General features: G+C 39.4%; 1 protein-coding gene across 10 annotated transcripts in view; it reads right to left on the reverse strand.

Annotated features, from left to right (window-relative positions):
* CCDC66 (coiled-coil domain containing 66) overlaps nt 1-19765 on the reverse strand; it is a gene marked incomplete at its 5' end in the record, with an annotated part of 51670 nt that overhangs the window by 10245 nt on the left and 21660 nt on the right. For 4 of the 10 annotated variants that reach the window (XM_079713589.1, XM_079713583.1, XM_079713586.1 and 1 more), the window contains 6 exons: nt 15285-15425; nt 15877-16021; nt 17573-17734; nt 18563-18647; nt 18860-19110; nt 19505-19636. In XM_079713589.1, coding sequence (XP_079569715.1) covers nt 15285-15425; nt 15877-16021; nt 17573-17734; nt 18563-18647; nt 18860-19110; nt 19505-19636 — 916 coding nt within the window. Of the gene's footprint in view, nt 1-15284; nt 15468-15876; nt 16022-17572; nt 17735-18562; nt 18648-18859; nt 19111-19504; nt 19637-19765 lie in introns of all 10 variants that reach the window. The other 6 variants (XM_079713584.1, XM_079713592.1, XM_079713591.1 and 3 more) reach the window with 5 other exon arrangements.

Raw genomic sequence — 19765 nt, forward strand, 5'->3', positions numbered from 1 at the left:
GAGCGCAGGTCACTGTCCACGACCCCCTTCCGGGGACCCTGTGCAGCCCGTCACTGCCGGGGTCCCGGGAGCCAGGGACGGCTTCCCTGGGAGAACGCAGGGCGCACCTCGGGCTGGTGCAACGTCACGCCGGCCTCTGCCACTGCAGGCTCCACCCGCACTCCATGCCCCTCCCTGCCCCCCGGCCTGAGTGAGCCAGAGTTCCCGAAGAGGCTGCTCCTTTAACCCTGTCCTGTCTGAGTGAAGAACAGACGCCCTCCGGCGACCTACACAGAGAGGTGGGGCCGAATCCAAAGCTGAGACCCGGGAGCTGTGAGAACAAAGAAGAGAAAGGGAAATCTCTCCCAGCAGCCTCAGAAGCAGCGGATTAAAGCTCCACAATCAACTTGATGTACCCTGCATCTGTGGAATACATGAATAGACAACAAATCATCCCAAATTGAGGAGCCAGGAGTCAGTGCTGTGCCTCTGAGGTGGGAGAGCCAACTTCAGGACACTGGTCCACAAGAGACCTCCCAGCTCCACATAATATCAAACAGCGAAAATCTTCCAGAGATCTCCATCTCTACACCAGCACCCAGCTTCACTCAACGACCAGCAAGCTACAGTGCTGGACACCCTATGCCAAACAACTAGCAAGACAGGAACACAACACCACCCATTAGCAGAGAGGCTGCCTAAAATCATAAAAAGTCCACAGATACCCCAAAATACACCACCAGACGTGGACCTGTCCACCAGAAAGACAAGATCCAGCCTCATCCACCAGAACACAGGCACTAGTCCCCTCCACCAGGAAGCCTACACAAGCCACTGAACCAACCTTAGCCACTGGGGACAGACACCAAAAACAACGGGAACTACGAATCTGCAGCCTGCAAAAAGGAGACCACAAACACAGTAAGATAAGCAAAATGAGAAGACAGAAAAACACACAGCAGGAGAAGGAGCAAGATAAAAACCCACCAGACCTAACAAATGAAGAGGAAATAGGCAGTCTACCTGAAAAAGAATTCAGAATAATGATAGTAAAGATGATCCAAGATTCTATTTCCAAGATCCAAAATCTTGGAAATAGAATAGACAAAATGCAAGAAACACTTAAAAGGACCTAGAAGAACTAAAGATGAATCAAGCATCAATTAAAAACACAATAAATGAAATGAAAAATACTCTAGATGGGATCAATAGCAGAATAACTGAGGCAGAAGAACGGATAAGTGAGGTGGAAGATAAAATAGTGGAAATAACTGATGCAGAGCAAAGTAAAGAAAAAAGAATGAAAAGAACAGAGGACAGTCTCAGAGACCTCTGGGACAACATTAAACACACCAACATTCGAATTATAGGGGTTCCAGAAGAAGAAGAGAAAAAGAAAGGGACTGAGAAAATATTTGAAGAGATTATAGTTGAAAACTTCCCTAATATAGGAAAGGAAATAGTTAAGTCCAGGAGGCACAGAGAGTCCCATACAGAATAAATCCAAGGAGAAATACACCAAGACACATATTAATCAAACTGTCAAAAATTAAACACAAAGAAATCATATTAGAAGCAGCAAGGGAAAAACAACAAATAACACACAGGAATCCCCATCAGGTTAACAGCTGATCTCTCAGCAGAAACTCTACAAGCCAGAAGGGAGTGGCAGGACATAATTAAAGTGATGAAGGAGAAAAACCTGCAACCAAGACTACTCTACCCAGCAAGGATCTCATTCAGATTTGATGGAGAAATTAAAACCTTTACAGACAAGCAAAAGCTGAGAGTTCAGCACCACCAAACCAGCTTTACAACAAATGCTAAAGGAACTTCTCTAGGCAAGAAACACAACAGAAGGAAAATACCTACAATAACGAACCCAAAACAATTAAGGAAATGGGAATAGGAACATACATATCAATAATTACCTTAAATGTAAATGGACTAAATGCTCCCACCAAAAGACACAGAGTGGCTGAATGGATACAAAAACAAGACCCATATCTATGCTGTCTACAAGAGACCCACTTCAGACCTAGAGACACATACAGATTGAAAGTAAGGGGATGGAAAAAGATATTCCATGCAAATGGAAATCAAAAGAAAGCTGGAGTAGCAATTCTTATATCAGACAAAATAGACTTTAAAATAAAGACTATTAGAAGAGACAAAGAAGGACACTACATAATGATAAAGGGATCGATCCAAGAAGAAGATATAACAATTGTAAATATTTATGCACCAAACGTAGGAGCACCTCAATACATAAGGCAAATACTAAAAGCCATAAAAGGGGAAATCAACAGTAACACACTCATAGTAGGGGACTTTAACACCCCACTTTCACCAATGGACAGATCATCCAAAATGAAAATAAATAAGGAAACACAAGCTTTAAATGATACATTAAACAAGATGGACTTAATTGGTATTTATAGGACATTCCATCCAAAAACAACAGAATACACATTTTTCTCAAGTGCTCATGGAACATTCTCCAGGATAGATCATATCTTGGGTCACAAATCAAGCCTTGGTAAATTTAAGAAAATTGAAATTGTATCAAGTATCTTTTCCGACCACAATACTATGAGACTAGACATCAATTACAGGAAAAGATCTGTAAAAAATACAAACACATGGAGGCTAAACAATACACTACTCAATAACGAAGTGATCACTGAAGAAATCAAAGGGGAAATTAAAAAATACCTAGAAACAAATGACAATGGAGACACCACGACCCAAAACCTACGGGACGCAGCAAAAGCAGTTCTAAGGGGGAAGTTTATAGCAATACAATCCCACCTTAAGAAACAGGAAACATCTCGAGTAAACAACCTGACCCTGCACCTAAAGCAATTAGAGAAAGAAGAACAAAAAATCCCCAAAGTAGGGCTTCCCTGGTGGCGCAGTGGTTGAGAGTCCACCTGCTGATGCAGGGGACACGGGTTCGTGCCCCGGTCCGGGAGGATCCCACATGCCGCGGAGCGGCTGGGTCCGTGAGCCATGGCCGCTGAGCCTGCACATCCGGAGCCTGTGCTCCGCAACGGGAGAGACCACAGCAGTGAGAGGCCCACATACTGCAAAAAAAAAAAAAATCCCCAAAGCAAGCAGTAGGAAAGAAATCATAAAGATCAGATCAGAAATAAATGAAAAAGAAATGAAGGAAACAATAGCAAAGATCAATAAAACTAAAAGCTGGTTCTTTGAGAAGATAAACAAAATTGATAAACCATTAGCCAGACTCATCAAGAAAAAAAGGGAGAAGACTCAAATCAATAGAATTAGAAATGAAAAAGGAGAAATAACAACGGACACTGCAGAAATACAAAAGATCATGAGAGATTACTACAAGAAACTCTATGCCAATAAAATGGACAACCTGAAAGAAATGGACAAATTCTTAGAAATGCACAACCTGCCAAGACTGAATCAGGAAGAAATAGAAAATATGAATAGACCAATCACAAGCACTGAAATTGAAACTGTGATTAAAAATCTTCCAACAAACAAAAGCCCAGGACCAGATGGCTTCACAGGCGAATTCTATCAAGCATTTAGAGAAGAGCTAACACCTATCCTTCTCAAACTCTTCCAAAATATAGCAGAGGGAGGAGCACTCCCAAACTCATTCTACGAGGCCACCATCACCTTGATACCAAAACCAGCAAGGATGTCACAAAGAAAGAAAACTACAGGCCAATATCACTGATGAACATAGATGCAAAAATCCTCAACAAAATACTAGCAAACAGAATCCAACAGCACATTAAAAGGATCATACACCATGATCAAGTGGGGTTTATTCCAGGAATGCAAGGATTCTTCAATATACGCAAATCAATCAATGTGATACACCATATCAACAAATTGAAGAAGAAAAACCATATGATCATCTCAATAAATGCAGAGAAAGCTTTCGACAAAATTCAACACCCATTTATGATAAAAACCCTGCAGAAAGTAGGCATAGAGGGAACTTTCCTCAACATAATAAGGGCCATATATGACAAACCCACAGCCAACATCGTCCTCAATGGTGAAAAACTGAAACCATTTCCACTAAGATCAGGAACAAGACAAGGCTGCCCACTCTCACCACTCTTATTCAACTTAGTTTTGGAAGTTTTAGCCACAGCAATCAGAGAAGAAAAGGAAATAAAAGGAATCCAAATTGGAAAAGAAGAAGTAAAGCTGTCACTGTTTGTAGATGACATGATACTATACATAGAGAATCCTAAAGATGCTACCAGAAAACGACTAGAGCTAATCAATGAATTTGGTAAAGTAGCACGATACAAAATTAATGCACAGAAATCTCTGGCATTCCTGTACACTAATGATGAAAAATCTGAAAGTGAAACCAAGAAAACACTCCCATTTACCATTGCAACAAAAGGAATAAAATATCTAGGAATAAACCTACCTAAGGATACAAAAGACCTGTATGCAGAAAATTATAAGACACTGATGAAAGAAATTAAAGATGATACAAATAGATGGAGAGATATACCATGCTCCTGGATTGGAAGAATCAATATTGTGAAAATGGCTCTACTACCGAAAGCAATCTACAGAGTCAATGCAATCCCTATCAAACTACCACTGGCATTTTTCACAGAACTAGAACAAAAAATTTCAAAATTTGTTTGGAAAAACAAAAGACCCCGAATAGCCAAAGCAATCTTGAGAATGAAAAACGGAGCTGGAGGAATCAGGCTCCCTGACTTCAGACTATACTACAAAGCTACAGTAATCAAGACAGTGTGGTACTGGCACAAAAACAGAAAGATAGATCAATGGAACAGGATAGAAAGCCCAGAGATAAACCCACACACATATGGTCAACTTATCTTTGATAAAGGAGGCAGGAATGTACAGTGGAGAAAGGACAGCCTCTTCAATAAGTGGTGCTGGGAAAACTGGACAGGGACATGTAAAAGTATGAGATTAGATCATTCCCTAACACCATACATAAAAATAAGCTCAAAATGGATTAAAGATCTAAATGTAAGGCCAGAAACTATCAAACTCTTAGAGGAAAACATAGGCAGAACACTCTATGACATAAATCACAGCAAGATCCTTTTGGACCCACCTCCTAGAGAAATGGCAATAAAAACAAAGATAAACAAATGGGACCTAATGAAACTTCAAAGCTTTTGCACAGCAAAGGAAACCATAAACAAGACCAAAAGACAACCCTCAGAATGGGAGAAAATATTTGCAAATGAAGCAACTGACAAAGGATTAATCTCCAAAATTTATAAGCAGCTCAATAGCAAAAAAACAAACAACCCAATCCAAAAATGGGCAGAAGACTTAAATATGCATTTCTCCAAAGAAAATATACAGACTGCCAACAAACACATGAAAGAATGCTCAACATCATTAATCATTAGAGAAATGCAAATCAAAACTACAATGAGATATCATCTCACACCAGTCAGAATGGCCATCATCAAGAAATCTAGAAACAATAAATGCTGGAGAGGGTGTGGAGAAAAGGGAACACTCTTGCACTGCTGGTGGGAATGTGAATTGGTACAGCCACTATGGAGAACAGTATGGAGGTTCCTTAAAAAACTACAAATAGAACTACCATATGACCCAGCAATCCCACTACTAGGCATATACCCTGAGAAAACCATAATTCAAAAAGAGACATGTACCAAAATGTTCATTGCAGCTCTATTCACAATAGCCCGGAGATGGAAACAACCTAAGTGTCTATCATCGGATGAATGGATAAAGAAGATGTGGCACATATATACAATGGAATATTACTCAGCCATAAAAAGAAACGAAACTGAGCTATTTGTAATGAGGTGGATAGACCTAGAGTCATACAGAGTGAAGTAACTCAGGAAGAGAAAGACAAATATCGTATGCTAACACATATATATGGAATTTAAGAAAAAAAATGTCATGAAGAACCTAGGGCTAAAACAGGAATAAAGACACAGACCTATTTGAGAATGGACTTGAGGATATGGGGAGGGGGAAGGGTAAGCTGTGACAAAGCGAAAGAGAGGCACGGACATATATACAGTACCAAACGTAAGGTAGATAGATAGTGGGAAGCAGCCGCATAGCACAGGGAGATCAGCTCGGTGCTTTGTGACCGCCTGGAGGGGTGGGATAGGGAGGGTGGGAGGGAGGGAGACGCAAGAGGGAAGGGATGGGGGAACAGATGTATACGTATGACTGATTCACTTTGTTATAAAGCAGAAACTAATAAAAAAATTTAAAAAAAAGAAGATGTGGTACATATATACAATGGAATATTACTCAGCCATAAAAAGGAACAAAATTGGGTCATCTGTAGAGACGTGGATGGACCTAGAGTCTGTCATACAGAATGTGAAGTTAAGTCAGAAAGAGAAAAACAAATATTGTATATTAATGCATATATGTGGAATCTAGAAAAATAGTCCCGATGAACCTATTTCCAGAGGAGGAATAGAGACGTAGATGTAGAGAATGGATGTGTGGACACAGGGTAGGGAAGGGGAGGGTGGGATGAATTGGGAGATTAGGTGTGACATAAATACACTACCATGTGTAAAACACATAGCTAGTTGGAACCTGCGGTATAGAACAGGGAGCCTCAGCTTGGTGCTCTGTGATGACCTAAATGGGCCGGATGCAGGGGCAGGGGAGGGAGGTCCAAGAGGAGGTATACATATAGCTGATTCACTTTGTTGTACAACAAAGTATACAATATTCACTTCGCTGTAAATTGTAAAGCAATTATACTCCAATAAAATAAAGTGATAGCTCATAAATTGGCTTTTATGCAGTTTTGGACTATTCCAAGGATTACAAAAGCTTGAACTCAAGACAGGCTCTCCTCACTGAAATGAAGTGGTGGGATGAACTCACCTTGCAGTGACAGTTTAAAAATTTAAGTCAAGTTACTCCAAAGTTTTGAAGTCAGCAGGTGAAAAATACCTTAGATAAGTTTGAAATAAGGAATACCTTACATTGTACTGTAAGTGTTTATTATATAAGAATGAATAAAAATGAGGTGGGAGAAGTACAGGTAGATGCATACTAAGAACTACTGCCATTTTGAATACTAGCCGAAACTATTTTCCTTACAGATGTTTCTGTAAGAATTTTCTCTAAGCACTCTGTAATTTTAAGAAGTACTTTAATAAATGTTCTGTTTATACTCAAAAAAATATAAATAAATTTAAAAAAATTAAAAAACACTAAGCCTTTTATTCCCACCTTGCTGCCCCTGCCCCGCTGTTACACTCCCCACCCCCAGCTTCAAAAGGGCCGGCGGGGGGGAGGTACCATCTTCACACCCACCCTCTGCCTTGCTATAGCTGGTGCACGCCATCTTCACCCACTCCCTTTACCCCATTTCAGAGTGCCAGTATCTCCTGAAGGGGAACTTTTACATGCATCTGGTGCCCTGGTTTTTTCAGCTGTTGCCCAGTGGATGCCCCCTGATGGCCTGGCTCTGGAGGCAGGGGTTGGGGGGGGCACGGGTGGGTCACATTCCTGGGTCCCATGAAACTGTAACAATCAGAGAAACAGTTCTTGGCAGATTATCACCCCCAGGGCCCTGCATGGACAGCAGGCTGAAACAAACCCCAGTCTTTCTGAGAAAGATTCTTATTTGCTTCTCCAAAAGGTTTGGCCTTAAGGGTAGGCTTCTAGTTTGGTACACATCTAGGGGCCTACGGACAAGCTCTCAGGGAATGGAGACCATTAGATGCAACCTTTGCATTATTCCTCCGCCTTACTCCAGCTTTCCAGTATTTCCCAAAAAGCTTATACCCTTGCGAGGTGCCCCAATTTTTGCAGCTGCCACCAAGGGACACTTCTGCATCACCTGGTTCTAGTGGCCAAGCGCTTATGCTTGCAGGTCCCACAGGACTGCAACCAATGGAGAAAGAGTTCTTAAACAGCTACTACTGCCAGGGCACAGCAAGAGAAAACAGATGCAGTTCAGTCTCTCTGTGAAAGAAGCCTATTAGCTTATCATAGCTACAACCTGAGGGGCAGGCTCCTAATTAAACACATATCTAAGGGCTGACTGTAACCCTTTCCAGGCACCTTAGAGGTCAAGCACCATCTTCATACTCTCAGCTATGCTCTAGTCCTCCATTATCTCTTGGAAGGGAGCTCTTACCTGTCTATGGTGCCACAGGTTTTACGTCTTGTGCCCTGGTTTCTGCAGCTGCTGCCTGGGGGATGTCTCTTGATTGCCTGGCTCTGGTGACCAGAGGGGCTTGTGTTTCAGGGTCTCATGGGACTATAACAATTGAAAATTATTGGCATGTTACCACCCCCAGGGCACTACACAAACAGGAAACTGAAACACATACACCTTATCTTGCCATGAAAAAGGTCTATCTGCTTATCCTGGAGCTTTGGCCTGAGGGGCAGGCTTCAGGTTTGGCATACATCTAGAGGCCTACTGAGGTGCTCTCAGGGATGTAGGCTGCTGGACGCCATCTTTGCACTTATCCTCTGCCTCACTACAGCTTGCTGATGTCTCCCAGAAAAGAGCTTACACACTTGTCTGGAGCCCCAGTTTTTGCTACTGCCATCCAGGAGACACCTCCAGAATGCCTAGCTCTGATGGCCAGTGGAGCTTATGCTTGCAGTCCCACAGGACTGTATATACTTGTATACTTTAAAAGACTGCCTGCAAGTCTGGCTTCCAGTCAGCTTGAATCTAGGTGCTTAGATTTGGGACACTGACAAGTCCTGGCACCTCCTCAACCACTGGGAGCTATTAAAAATAGAATATGCTGCATGGACAATCACAAAGGCTTGAGATACAACCAAAAGCTAGGGTAAGACTGAATGATAAGGTTCATTTCCTACACAAGGCCACTCCTTCAAGACTGGAAGAGGTGGCTGTTCATTTAATGCAAAGAAACCAACAAAGAGAGTCAAGAAAAATGAAGAAACAAAGGAAGAACATGTTCCAAATGAAAGAATAAAAGAACCTTAATGAAAAAGTGATAAGTAATCTACCTGATAAAGAGTTCAAAGTAAGTAATGATCCTAAAGATGCTCACCAAATTCAAGAAAGCAATGGATAAACACAGTGAGAACTTCAGAAGAGATAAAATATAAATAGTACCAAATAGAAGCCACAGAGCTGAAGAATACAATAACTAAACTGAAAAACAGAGGGGTCCAACATCAGACTAATAGAAGCAGAAGAAAAGTTCATGAACCTGACGACAGGGCAGCGGAATTCATCTAATCAGAGTGGCAAAGAGAAAAAAGAATTATAAAAGTGAAGACAGCTTAAGGGATTTATGAGACAACATCAAGTGAACTAACATTTGCATTACAGGGGGCCCAGAAGGAGACAGAAAAGGGACAGAAAACTTACCTGAAGAAATAATGGCTTAAGACTTCCCTCACCTTGGGGAAGAAAGCTCTGTGGAAACCCAGAGAACACTAAGCAAGATGAACCCAATGGACCCACACACCAAGGCACAGTATAATGAAAATGTCAAAGAAGTTAAAGACAAGGAGAGAAACTTAAGAGCTGCAAGAGAAAAACAACTTGTTATGTACAAAGGAACCCTCATAAGACTATGAGATTTTTCAGCAGAAACTCTGCAAGCCAGAGGCAGTGGCGTAAAATATTCGTAGTGTTTAAAGAAAAAAACTTCCATTAAGAATACTCTATCCAGCAAAGTTATCATTCAGAATCGAAGGAGAGAGAGTGTTTTCCCAGATAAGCAAAAGCTAAAGGAGTTCATCACCACTAAACTGGTTTTATAAAGGAACTTCTTTAAGCTGAAAAGAAAGGGTGCTATAATTAGCAACAGAAAAACATATACAAGTATAAATCTCACTATAAAGGTTAATATTAAAGGCAGTGGATTATTCACTCGTAAATCTCATAAATCACTCATAAAGCTAGTATGAAGGTTCAAAGACAAAAGCAGTAAAAATAAATACAATAAATAGTTATGGGAAACACGAAGTAAAAAAGATATAAAATATGACATCAAAAACATAAAACATGAGGCTTCCCTGGTGGCGCAGTGGTTGAGAGTCCGCCTGCCGATGCAGGGGACACAGGTTCGTGCCCCGGTCCAGGAGGATCCCACATGTCGCGGAGCGGCTGGGCCCGTGAGCCGCGGCCACTGAGCCTGCACATCCAGAGCCTGTGCTCTGCAACGGGAGAGGCCACAACAGTGAGAGGCCCGCGTACCACAAAAAACAAACAAACAAACAAAAGAAACATAAAACATGAAGGGGAAGAGTAAAAATGTAGAGCTTTAGATTGCATTCAAACTTAAGTTGTTATAAAGTTGGTATACGTAAGCCTCAGGATAACCACAATGCATAAACCTATAGTAGATACACAAAAGATAAAGAGAAAGGTATCTAAGCATACTACTAAAGAAAGTCATCAAAACACCAAGGAAGAGAAGAAGGGACAAAGAGGAACTACAAAACAACCAGAAAACAATTAAAGAAAGTACAATATATATATTCTTATCCTTAATTACTTTAAATGTGAATGGACTCAATTCTCCAATCAAAAGAGAGAGAATGGCTAAATGGATTAAAAAAAAAACCCACACTTATCTTATATGCTGCCTACAAGAAACTCACATCAGATACAAGGACACACCACAGACTGAAAATGAAGAGAAGGGAAAAGATATTCCATACAATTGAAAACCAAAATAAAGTGGGAATAGCTATATTTATATCAGACAAAATAGACTTTAAAACCAAGTCTGTAACAAGAGACAAAGGAGGGCATTTAAAGAGGTCAATCCACCAGAAAATATAACATTTGTAAGTATTTATGGACCCAACATGGGAGCACCGAAATACATAAAGCAATTAACAGACCTAAAGGGTGAAATAGATGGCAATACAGTAACAGTAGGAGACTTTAATACGCCACTCACATCAATGGATAGATCATCCGGAAAGAAAATCAATAAGCAAACAGCCTTTTATGATACATTAAATCAGAAGGACTTCACAGGTATATACCGAACGTTCTATCCAAAAGCAACAGAATCAATATACCACGTTAACAAAGTGAAGGATAAAGATCATATAATCATCTCAACAGATGCAGAAAAAGCATTTGCCAAAATTCAACAATGGTTTATGATAAAAACTCTCAACAAAGTGAGTACAGAGGGAAAGTATTTCAACCTAATAAGGGCCATATATGTCAAATCCACAGCTAACATCATGCTTGATGATGAAAAGCTGAAAACTTTTTCAAAGGCCAGGAACAAGACAAGGATGCTCACTCTCACTGGTTTTATTCAACATAGTAGTGGAAGTCCTAGTGAGAGCAATTAGGGAGGAAAATGAAAGAAAAGGCATCCAGGGCTTCCCTTGTGGCGCAGTGGTTGAGAGTCCTCCTGCTAATGCAAGGGACACAGGTTCGAGCCCTGGTCTGGGAGGATCCCACATGCCGCGGAGCAACTAGGCCCGTGAGCCACAACTACTGAGCCTGTGTTTCTGGAGCCTGTGCTCTGCAACAAGAGAGGCCGCGATAGTGAGTGGCCCCCGCTTGCCACAACTAGAGAAAGCCCTTACACAGAAATGAAGATATAACACAGCAAAAAAAATTAATTAATTAATAAAAATCCTACCCGCAACATCTTCTTTAAAAAAAAAAAAAAGAAAAGGCATCCAAATTTGTAAGGGAAAAGTAAAGCTGTCACTATTTGCAGGTGACATATCGTATACAGAAAACTCTAAAGCCTCCACCAAAAAAAACCCTATTAGAAATAACAAAAGAATTCAGTAAACTTGCAGGATACAAAATAAACATACAAAAATCTGCTGCATTTCTATACACTAATAATGAACTGTCAGAATGAGAAATTAAGAACACAATCCCATTTACAACTGCAACAATCCCAATTATAAGTGCATAAAAAAGAATAAAATACCTAGGAATAAATTTAACCATGGAGGTGAAAGAACTGTACACTGAAAACTATAAGACATTAATGAAAGAAACTGAAGACGACTCAAATAAATAGAAACATATTCCAAGCTCATGGACTGGAAGAATTAATATTGTTAAAATGACCATGCTACCCAAAGCAATCTACAGATTCCATAGAATCCCTACCAAAATTCCAAAGATATTTTTCACAGAAACAGAACAAACAATCCTAAAATTTATATGGAACCACAAAAGACCCTGAATAGCAAAAGCAACCCTGAGATTGAAGAACAAAGCTGGAGGCATCATGCTCCCTGATTTCAGACTGTAATACAAAGCTGTAGTAATCAAAACAGTATGGTACTGGCATGAAGACATACACATAGATCAGTGAAACAGAATAGAGAGCCCAGACATACCCATGCATATATAGTCAATGATTTTACAACAAAAGAGCCAAAGAGAAACAACAGTTTCTTCAATAAATGGCATTAGAAAAAATGGACAGCCACATGCACAGGAAAGAAACTTGACCACTATCTTACATCATACACAAAAATGAATTAAAAACAGATTGAAGACTTAAATGTAAGACCTGAAATCATAAAACTTCTAGAGGAAAACAGAGGCAGTAAGTTCTCTGACACCGGTCTTGGCAGTGATTTTTTGGATTTGACACAAAAAGCAAAGGTAGCGTTAGCAAAAATAAACAACTGAGACTCCATCAAACTAAAAAGGTCCTGTACAGCAAAGGAAACCATAACAAGATGAAAAGGCTGAATGGGAGAAAATATTTGCAAATCATATATCATGAATTAAGAAGTCATACAATGCAACAGCAAAAAAAAATCCAATTAAAAAACGGGCAGAGGGCTTCCCTGGTGGCACAGTGGTTGGGAGTCCACCTGCCGATGTGGGGGACGCAGGTTCATGCCCCGGTCCAGGAGGATCCTGCATGCCACGGAGCGGCTGGGCCCGTGGGCCATGGCCACTGGGCCTGTGCGTCCGGAGCCTGTGCTCCGCGACGGGAGAGGCCACAGCAGTGAGAGGCCCACGTACAGCAAAAAAAAAAAAAAAAAAAGGGCAGAATATCTGAATAGACATTTTTCCAAAGGCAACATCTAGATGGCCAACAGGGATATGTGAAAAGATGCTCGATATCCCTGATCATCAGGAAAATGCAAATCAAAATCACAATGAAATACCACCTCACACCTGTCAGAATGGCGATTATCAAAAAGACAAGAGGGCTTCCCTGGTGGCGTAGTGGTTGAGAGTCCGCCTGCCGATGCAGGGGACACGGGTTCGTGCCCCGGTCCGGGAAGATCCCACATGCCGCGGAGCGGCTGGGCCCGTGAGCCATGGCCGCTGAGCCTGCGCGTCCGGGGCCTGTGCTCCGCAACGGGAGAGGCCACAACAGTGAGAGGCCCGCGTACAGCAAAAAAAAAAAAAAGACAAGAAATAAGAGCTGGTGAAGAAGTGGAGAAAAGGGAACCCTGTGCACTGTTGGTGTGAATGTAAACTGGCGCAGTCACTATGGAAAACAGTACTGAAGGTTCCTTAAAATTTAAAAATAGAGCCACGTGATCCAGCAATCCCACTTCTGGGTACTTAGCTGAAGGAAATAAAAACACTAACTCAAAGAAATACATGCATTCCTTTGTTCACTGCAGCATTATTTACAATAGCCAACAAATGGAAGCAACCTAAGTGTTTACTGATGAATGAAGAAAATGTACTGTGTGTACACACACACACATGTATATACACACAATGGAATATTAGCCATACAAAAGAATGAAATTTTGCCATTTCCAACAAAATGAATCGACCTGAAGGACATTATGCTAAGTAAAATAAGTCAAAAAGACAGACAAATATCATATGATCCTCAGGTATATGTGGAATCTGGGTGGGAAAAAAAAAACCTCATAGATACAGAGAACAGATTGGTGCTGCCAGAGAGGGTGGTTGGGACGTGAGCAAAATGTACAACCTTCTAGTTATAAAATAAGTAAGTCTGGGGATGTAATGTACAGAATGTTGGCTGTAGTTAATAATATTGTACTGTATATTTGAAAAGTTGCTAAGAGAGTAAATCCTCAAAGTTCTCATCACAAGAAAAAAAACTGTTACTCTGTATGGTAATGAATGTTAACTACTGTAACTCTGTATGGTAACGAATGTTAACTAGACTTATTATTGTGACTATTTTACAATATATACAGATCTCAAACATTATGTTATACACCTGAAACTAATGTTATGTGTCAATTATATCTCAATTTTACAAAAAAAATGAAAAGATTTATTGGAAGTTATTTAAAAAAAGAAAAAATATTTCCTAGACACATGGGTGGAGGGCTGAAAGGATTCATACATAGTAAGCATGGAGACCTATGATAATGATACCCAACATGGATATTACCTAATTAGTTATGTAAAAATTTAAAACAAGCACATGAAAAGATGCTCAATGTCAGCAATCATAATGAGAGAGCACTTTACAACCATGAGTATAGTAAGTATGGGAAAGGATGTAAAGAAATCGGAATCTTCATACATTTCTGGTGAGAATGTAAAATGGTACAGCTGCTGTGGAACACAATTTAGTAGTTCCTCAATATTCTAAACATACAGTTACTATACGACTCAGCAATGCTACTCTTCTCCCCCAAGAGACTGAAAATTTATGTCTACACAAAAATTTGCACATGAATGTTCACAGCAGCATATTTCCAACAGCCAAAAAGTGGAATTAACCCAAATATCCTCAAGTGATGAAGGAATAAACAAAATGTGGTGGTATATCCATAAAATGGAATATTATTCAGTGATAAAAAGGAATGAAGTACTTACTATTACATGCTACAATATGGATGAAACTTAAAACATACTAAGTGAAAGAATCCAGACAGGGAAGACCACATATGATGTGATTCCAATTGTATGAAATGTCCAGAACAGACAAATCTAGAGAGACAGAAAGTAGACTGGTGGTTGCCCAAGAATAGATGGGAGAGAGGAAATGGAGAATGACTGTCGATGGGTACAGAGTTTCTTTTTGGAGTAATAAAAATGTTCTAAATTAATTACAGTGATGGTTGCACAACTATGAATATAAAAACTGAACTGTGCTCTTTAAAAAACCACTGAATTGTACCCTTTAAAAGGGTAAATTTTATGCTATGTAAATTATATCTTAATAAAGCTGCTATAGAGAAATTAAAAACCAAGAAATACCTTTATTTCCTAACTTTTACTGAAAACCTCAAATTCCTTTAAATTTTAAACTTTAAATTAATTTAACTTAATTCTAACTGTGACTTAAATTTTAAGTAAATTTTAAGCCAAATCACAATTTATACACCAATACCTGTTTGCACACCAGTGTCCTTCCTGGGAGAGGCTGTAGAGCTGATATATGCATTCATTTTACCACTGATTTTATCCAAGCCATGTCTTGAATTTGCAATGTTGTCAGTAGATGCATTATATTCCACTTGTACTGTATCAACTGGCAAGAGAAATGTTATGTGATAAAATGACATAGCAGCAACTAAATACACACAAGACTCTTAGTTTAATCAAGCAGTGCAAACACTGCAATAAAAATTTAGAAGGGCGAGCCTAAAGTTTCTTACAAAAAGCTATCAGCATTCTTATCCCTTATTGAATTTCGGGAGATCACTTAATGGATATCTGTAAAAATGGGTACAAAAGTATACATTTTACCTATTGTGAGGAAAATATAAGAAAATGTATGTGAAAAGATACTGAAAATTATAACATTATTTAGTTCTACTCTTAAGGCAATTTCCCAAGTAAGCATTATAAATTTATATTAGTTCAAAGTCTGAAATTCCTCAAAAAATATTTAGTTAACAGGTGTTTAAAGGTATTAAAAATAGGCAATTATTTAAAATTTTCAAGAAATATTATAAATAAAATTCTAGTCCAATGCTTACTGCCAAGTTTTTTAATCAATCTAGAAGTGTCATGTCCCTTTTGAGCCAATTCTCGGATTCTCTGTTCTTGTTTCAGTCTCTGTGCCAGCTCCTGCGCTCTCTGCATCGTCTGGAACAGTTCAATTGTCTTAAGAGTCATGATTTCCTATCAATATTGAAGTGCACAAAGTTAATTAAATACAATTATCAAACATGTACAGACTTGAATATTTTCTCTCAGTAGATATTTTCTAAGCTCCTACTATGTGCCAGGCACTATTCAAGATACTGGGAGTAGAGAAGCCAAGAGAACAAAGTTCCTTCCCTTTTGCAGATTTCATTTTAGTACCTTTTTCTACAGCTGTATTAGGCCACAAATACAAACACTCTTTTACCCATTCTATAAAGTTTTCAAAACTTCTAAAACCAACGGTCAATTCCACCTGAATTTTACTAAGATAAAAAAAATAGATAATAAGAGGTAATACTCAAGATTTACGGCCACTTTTTACAATTCAAGCAAATGACACTTTGATTTTTTTTCATGTATGTAGTTATTTCATAGGTGTAGTTGGTTCAGCCTATTCAACATAATGAAATCAGAACCTAAACCATTTGTACCTTCATCAGCTAATTCTGAAGCAAAGGTTGCAAGTTGGAAACGGCAAGAAAAGGCAGTCTCTCAGCGCCACCTCCCAGCTCCAGGGGGAGTGCTGTATGGTCTGCTCTGTAGACCTCAAGAACCTTTGGCAATCGAATGTCATTGTATAACTTGCTCTTTGTCAGGTCCACTCAAACATGGCACTTGACATCACCGTACCTATGCAGTCTGTACCACTTAATACAGGGGTTCTCCTAGCCAACCAGACATCTACTCTTTTTAATAGACCCTTACTTAGCACAGAGGGATCCTCTAACACAGCAACAAACTCTATCATCAATCCCAGCCAATGACTCTGCAAGTAAATGCTCCTGTTCACAAGTGGATACAGACAGAAAGGCCAATCATTTCTCTTAACCTATTTAGAAATTTATTAATATAATAATCATTGCTTAGAAAACATTTAAAAATCAAGCAAATGGATAACTTTTGTTTTATGCTGTAATAACTCATCCTGACCTCCTTAGCAGAGAGAAGAAACCCAAGGAGCACAGCATTTGTGAATCAATCATTTGAAACAATAAAACCTCCAGCTTCCCTCCTACTTTCAAAACCTTCTTTATGCAAAGCTTTAATGTTTCTGCATACAGTTTCACAATTTCAAAACACATGCAAATGTTCTGGTTATTTTTTCTTTAAAAACACAGCCAGGGACTTCCCTGGTGGCACAGTGGTTAAGAATCCGCCTGCCAATGCAGGGGACACAGGTGCTATCCCTGGTCCAGGAAGATCCCACATGCCGTGGAGCAACTAAGCCTGTGCGCCACAACTACTGAGCCTGCGCTCTAGAGCCCGTGTGCCACAACTACTGAGCCTGCGTGCTCCAACTACTGAAGCCCACGCGCCTAAAGCCCGTGCTCCACAACAGGAGAAGCCACGGCAATGAGAAGCACACACACCGCAACAAAGAGTAGCCCCCTGCTCGCCACAACTAGAGAAAGCCCGCGCACAGCAACAAAGACCCAACGCAGCCAAAAACAAAACAAAACAAAAAACCCAAAAAACAACACACCCATTTTTACTCTAAAATGTTACAGTTAGGATATAAATACCTACTTCCTTTTGTTTTTGCTTAAGTATATCTTCTTCATACTGTTTCTGCATCTCTTCTTGTTCCCGTGCTAAGCGACGCTCCTCCTCTTGTTCCTCCTTCTTTCTTTGCTCTTCTTCGAGCTGCTTCTTCTTGCGCTTCTCTTCTACCTGAGCAGTGATGGCTTTCTAGTCATAAACAGTAACATAAATTATTGTCATAAATTAAAAAAAAATCCATAAAGCATCTGGTGTTTCAAAAATGTTTATCAATATATAGAGAGTAATACGTATATGAGTTAAATTAAAATGTCAGGTTTCCAATGTATTTTTCCCATCTCCCATCAAGTTCTACATGCTTTTTCTTTAACCCCAGGAGGGCTCGTAGAAGAACTAAGAGAAAAACAACTGAAGAAACAATCTCGGTGCTTAGCATAGTGCCTGGTAAAAATAGCAGATGCTCTATAAATGTCTGTTCACTTAACCGACTGCAAGTAACCATATTAACTAAGCCAAATTCTTCATATAGTAGAGACTTTGCCGAATTATTAGACATTTAAGTCCCTTTAGTATTAGACTAAAATCAGGACAAAATTTTAATCTTAGTTTCCTTTCTTATATTATCCATTAGATTTCTTAATCATAATTCTACTTCAATCCCTTGTATCTCTTTCCTTTTCAAAGAACTAATTCTCATCCTGAACAGAATTCAGGAGAATTGGAGAAAAAAATATCCAATACCAACTTAAGATTTAGTGTCATTTCAGATACACAACCTAAACATTAAAGACCTTCTTCCTTGGAAGGCAGGTGGCTGTACTACATGATACTGTCTGGTTCTCAACGTTAAGTATAATTCTAATATAATGCCAGTTGGAGTAGGGATTAGATTCATCACAGGACTGTGCAGGGCCTGTTCTGTAAGTTTATACTGGAATTTTAATTTCCATTTACTTAGGTATCTAGGCCATGACTACTAATGATTAAGGCAAAGAACAACATTTGACAATGCAATACCTGATGTTCTAACTGTTTTTGTCGTCTCCTGTCTCGTTCCTCAATTTGAGCTGGGTCCAAAAGAGCAGTCATAGAACGGAGAAAGCTGACAAGACAGATCCATTAGCTATTTAAAACCCCCAAAAGGTGGGTTTAACAAGGTGCTAAGTCATTTTTGTTTGAAATGTATCTACTAGTCATTTTTACTGTAAAGAAAAACACCAAACCTGAAACCAATTAAGATACAACTACAACAACAATCCTAAAGCGGCACACAGACCTCCTTAAACACCAACAGGTGCTGAAGAAGGCACTTACTTCCTTTTCTTACTGCTTTCCACAGCCACGTCTCTAACAGGTCTTGCTACGTGCTCCTCCTCTGAAGGTTCAACCTGGCTTCCCGCTGCAGGTGTATACAGACTGCTGATATCAGCCAGGTCCTGAGCGTCCGGGGAGACACAGAAGTACTCTGGTTGTGTTTGCGTTGACCGAGAGGACAGTTGAGACTGAGAACCAGGACAGCTCTTGAATGAATCAAAATGTATTGCCCATCTGTCATGCTCCTCACCCTAATCACGGCAAATAAGAACTGCTAAGAACTCTTCCAACTCTTCTTATGTTTCAAATCCCAAATGACAAATAAACATGATTTCTAAAAGTCACCACACAGCAGAACAAGCATCATAAAGATTAACAAAACTGTATCCTGTATTGATTCCATATACATTTAGACAACTAAGCTTGGAGAATATGAAAAATTCAAAGAATCAGGAAATTTCTAAAAAGTCAGTTACAAGAAGCTGTGCAAAATCACACTGAATTCATTCAATGAAAGGTTCACAAGAGCAAATATGGAATAATTTGAATAGTCTTGTCAAATAGTTTCAGGATACTTTTAAGTTTATGATTAGAGACTCTGAAATTATTTTTTCCCCTTTATACCAATAAAACTTCATAAATTACCTTTGAAGATATAATTTTTTCCTCTACTTTTTTTTGCCGGTCATCCTCTATTTGCTTGTTCAACTCTTCAATCCATTTTCTCTGCTGTTCTTGTTTCACAGGACTGAAAGGGCACTCCGTCAGTACTGCTTCCTAAACAACAGTCATCAATACCATCAAAAGTTTACCTCTTTTTCTAACCACTTTATATTTACAAATCTTTCCAAAGAATTTATATAGATTTATCATGGTAAGGTATTTATCTCTAAGAGAAGCAATAAT

This window comes from Hyperoodon ampullatus (genome assembly GCF_949752795.1).
Source record: "Hyperoodon ampullatus genome assembly, chromosome: 10".
NCBI classification, from domain to species: Eukaryota; Metazoa; Chordata; class Mammalia; order Artiodactyla; family Ziphiidae; genus Hyperoodon; species Hyperoodon ampullatus.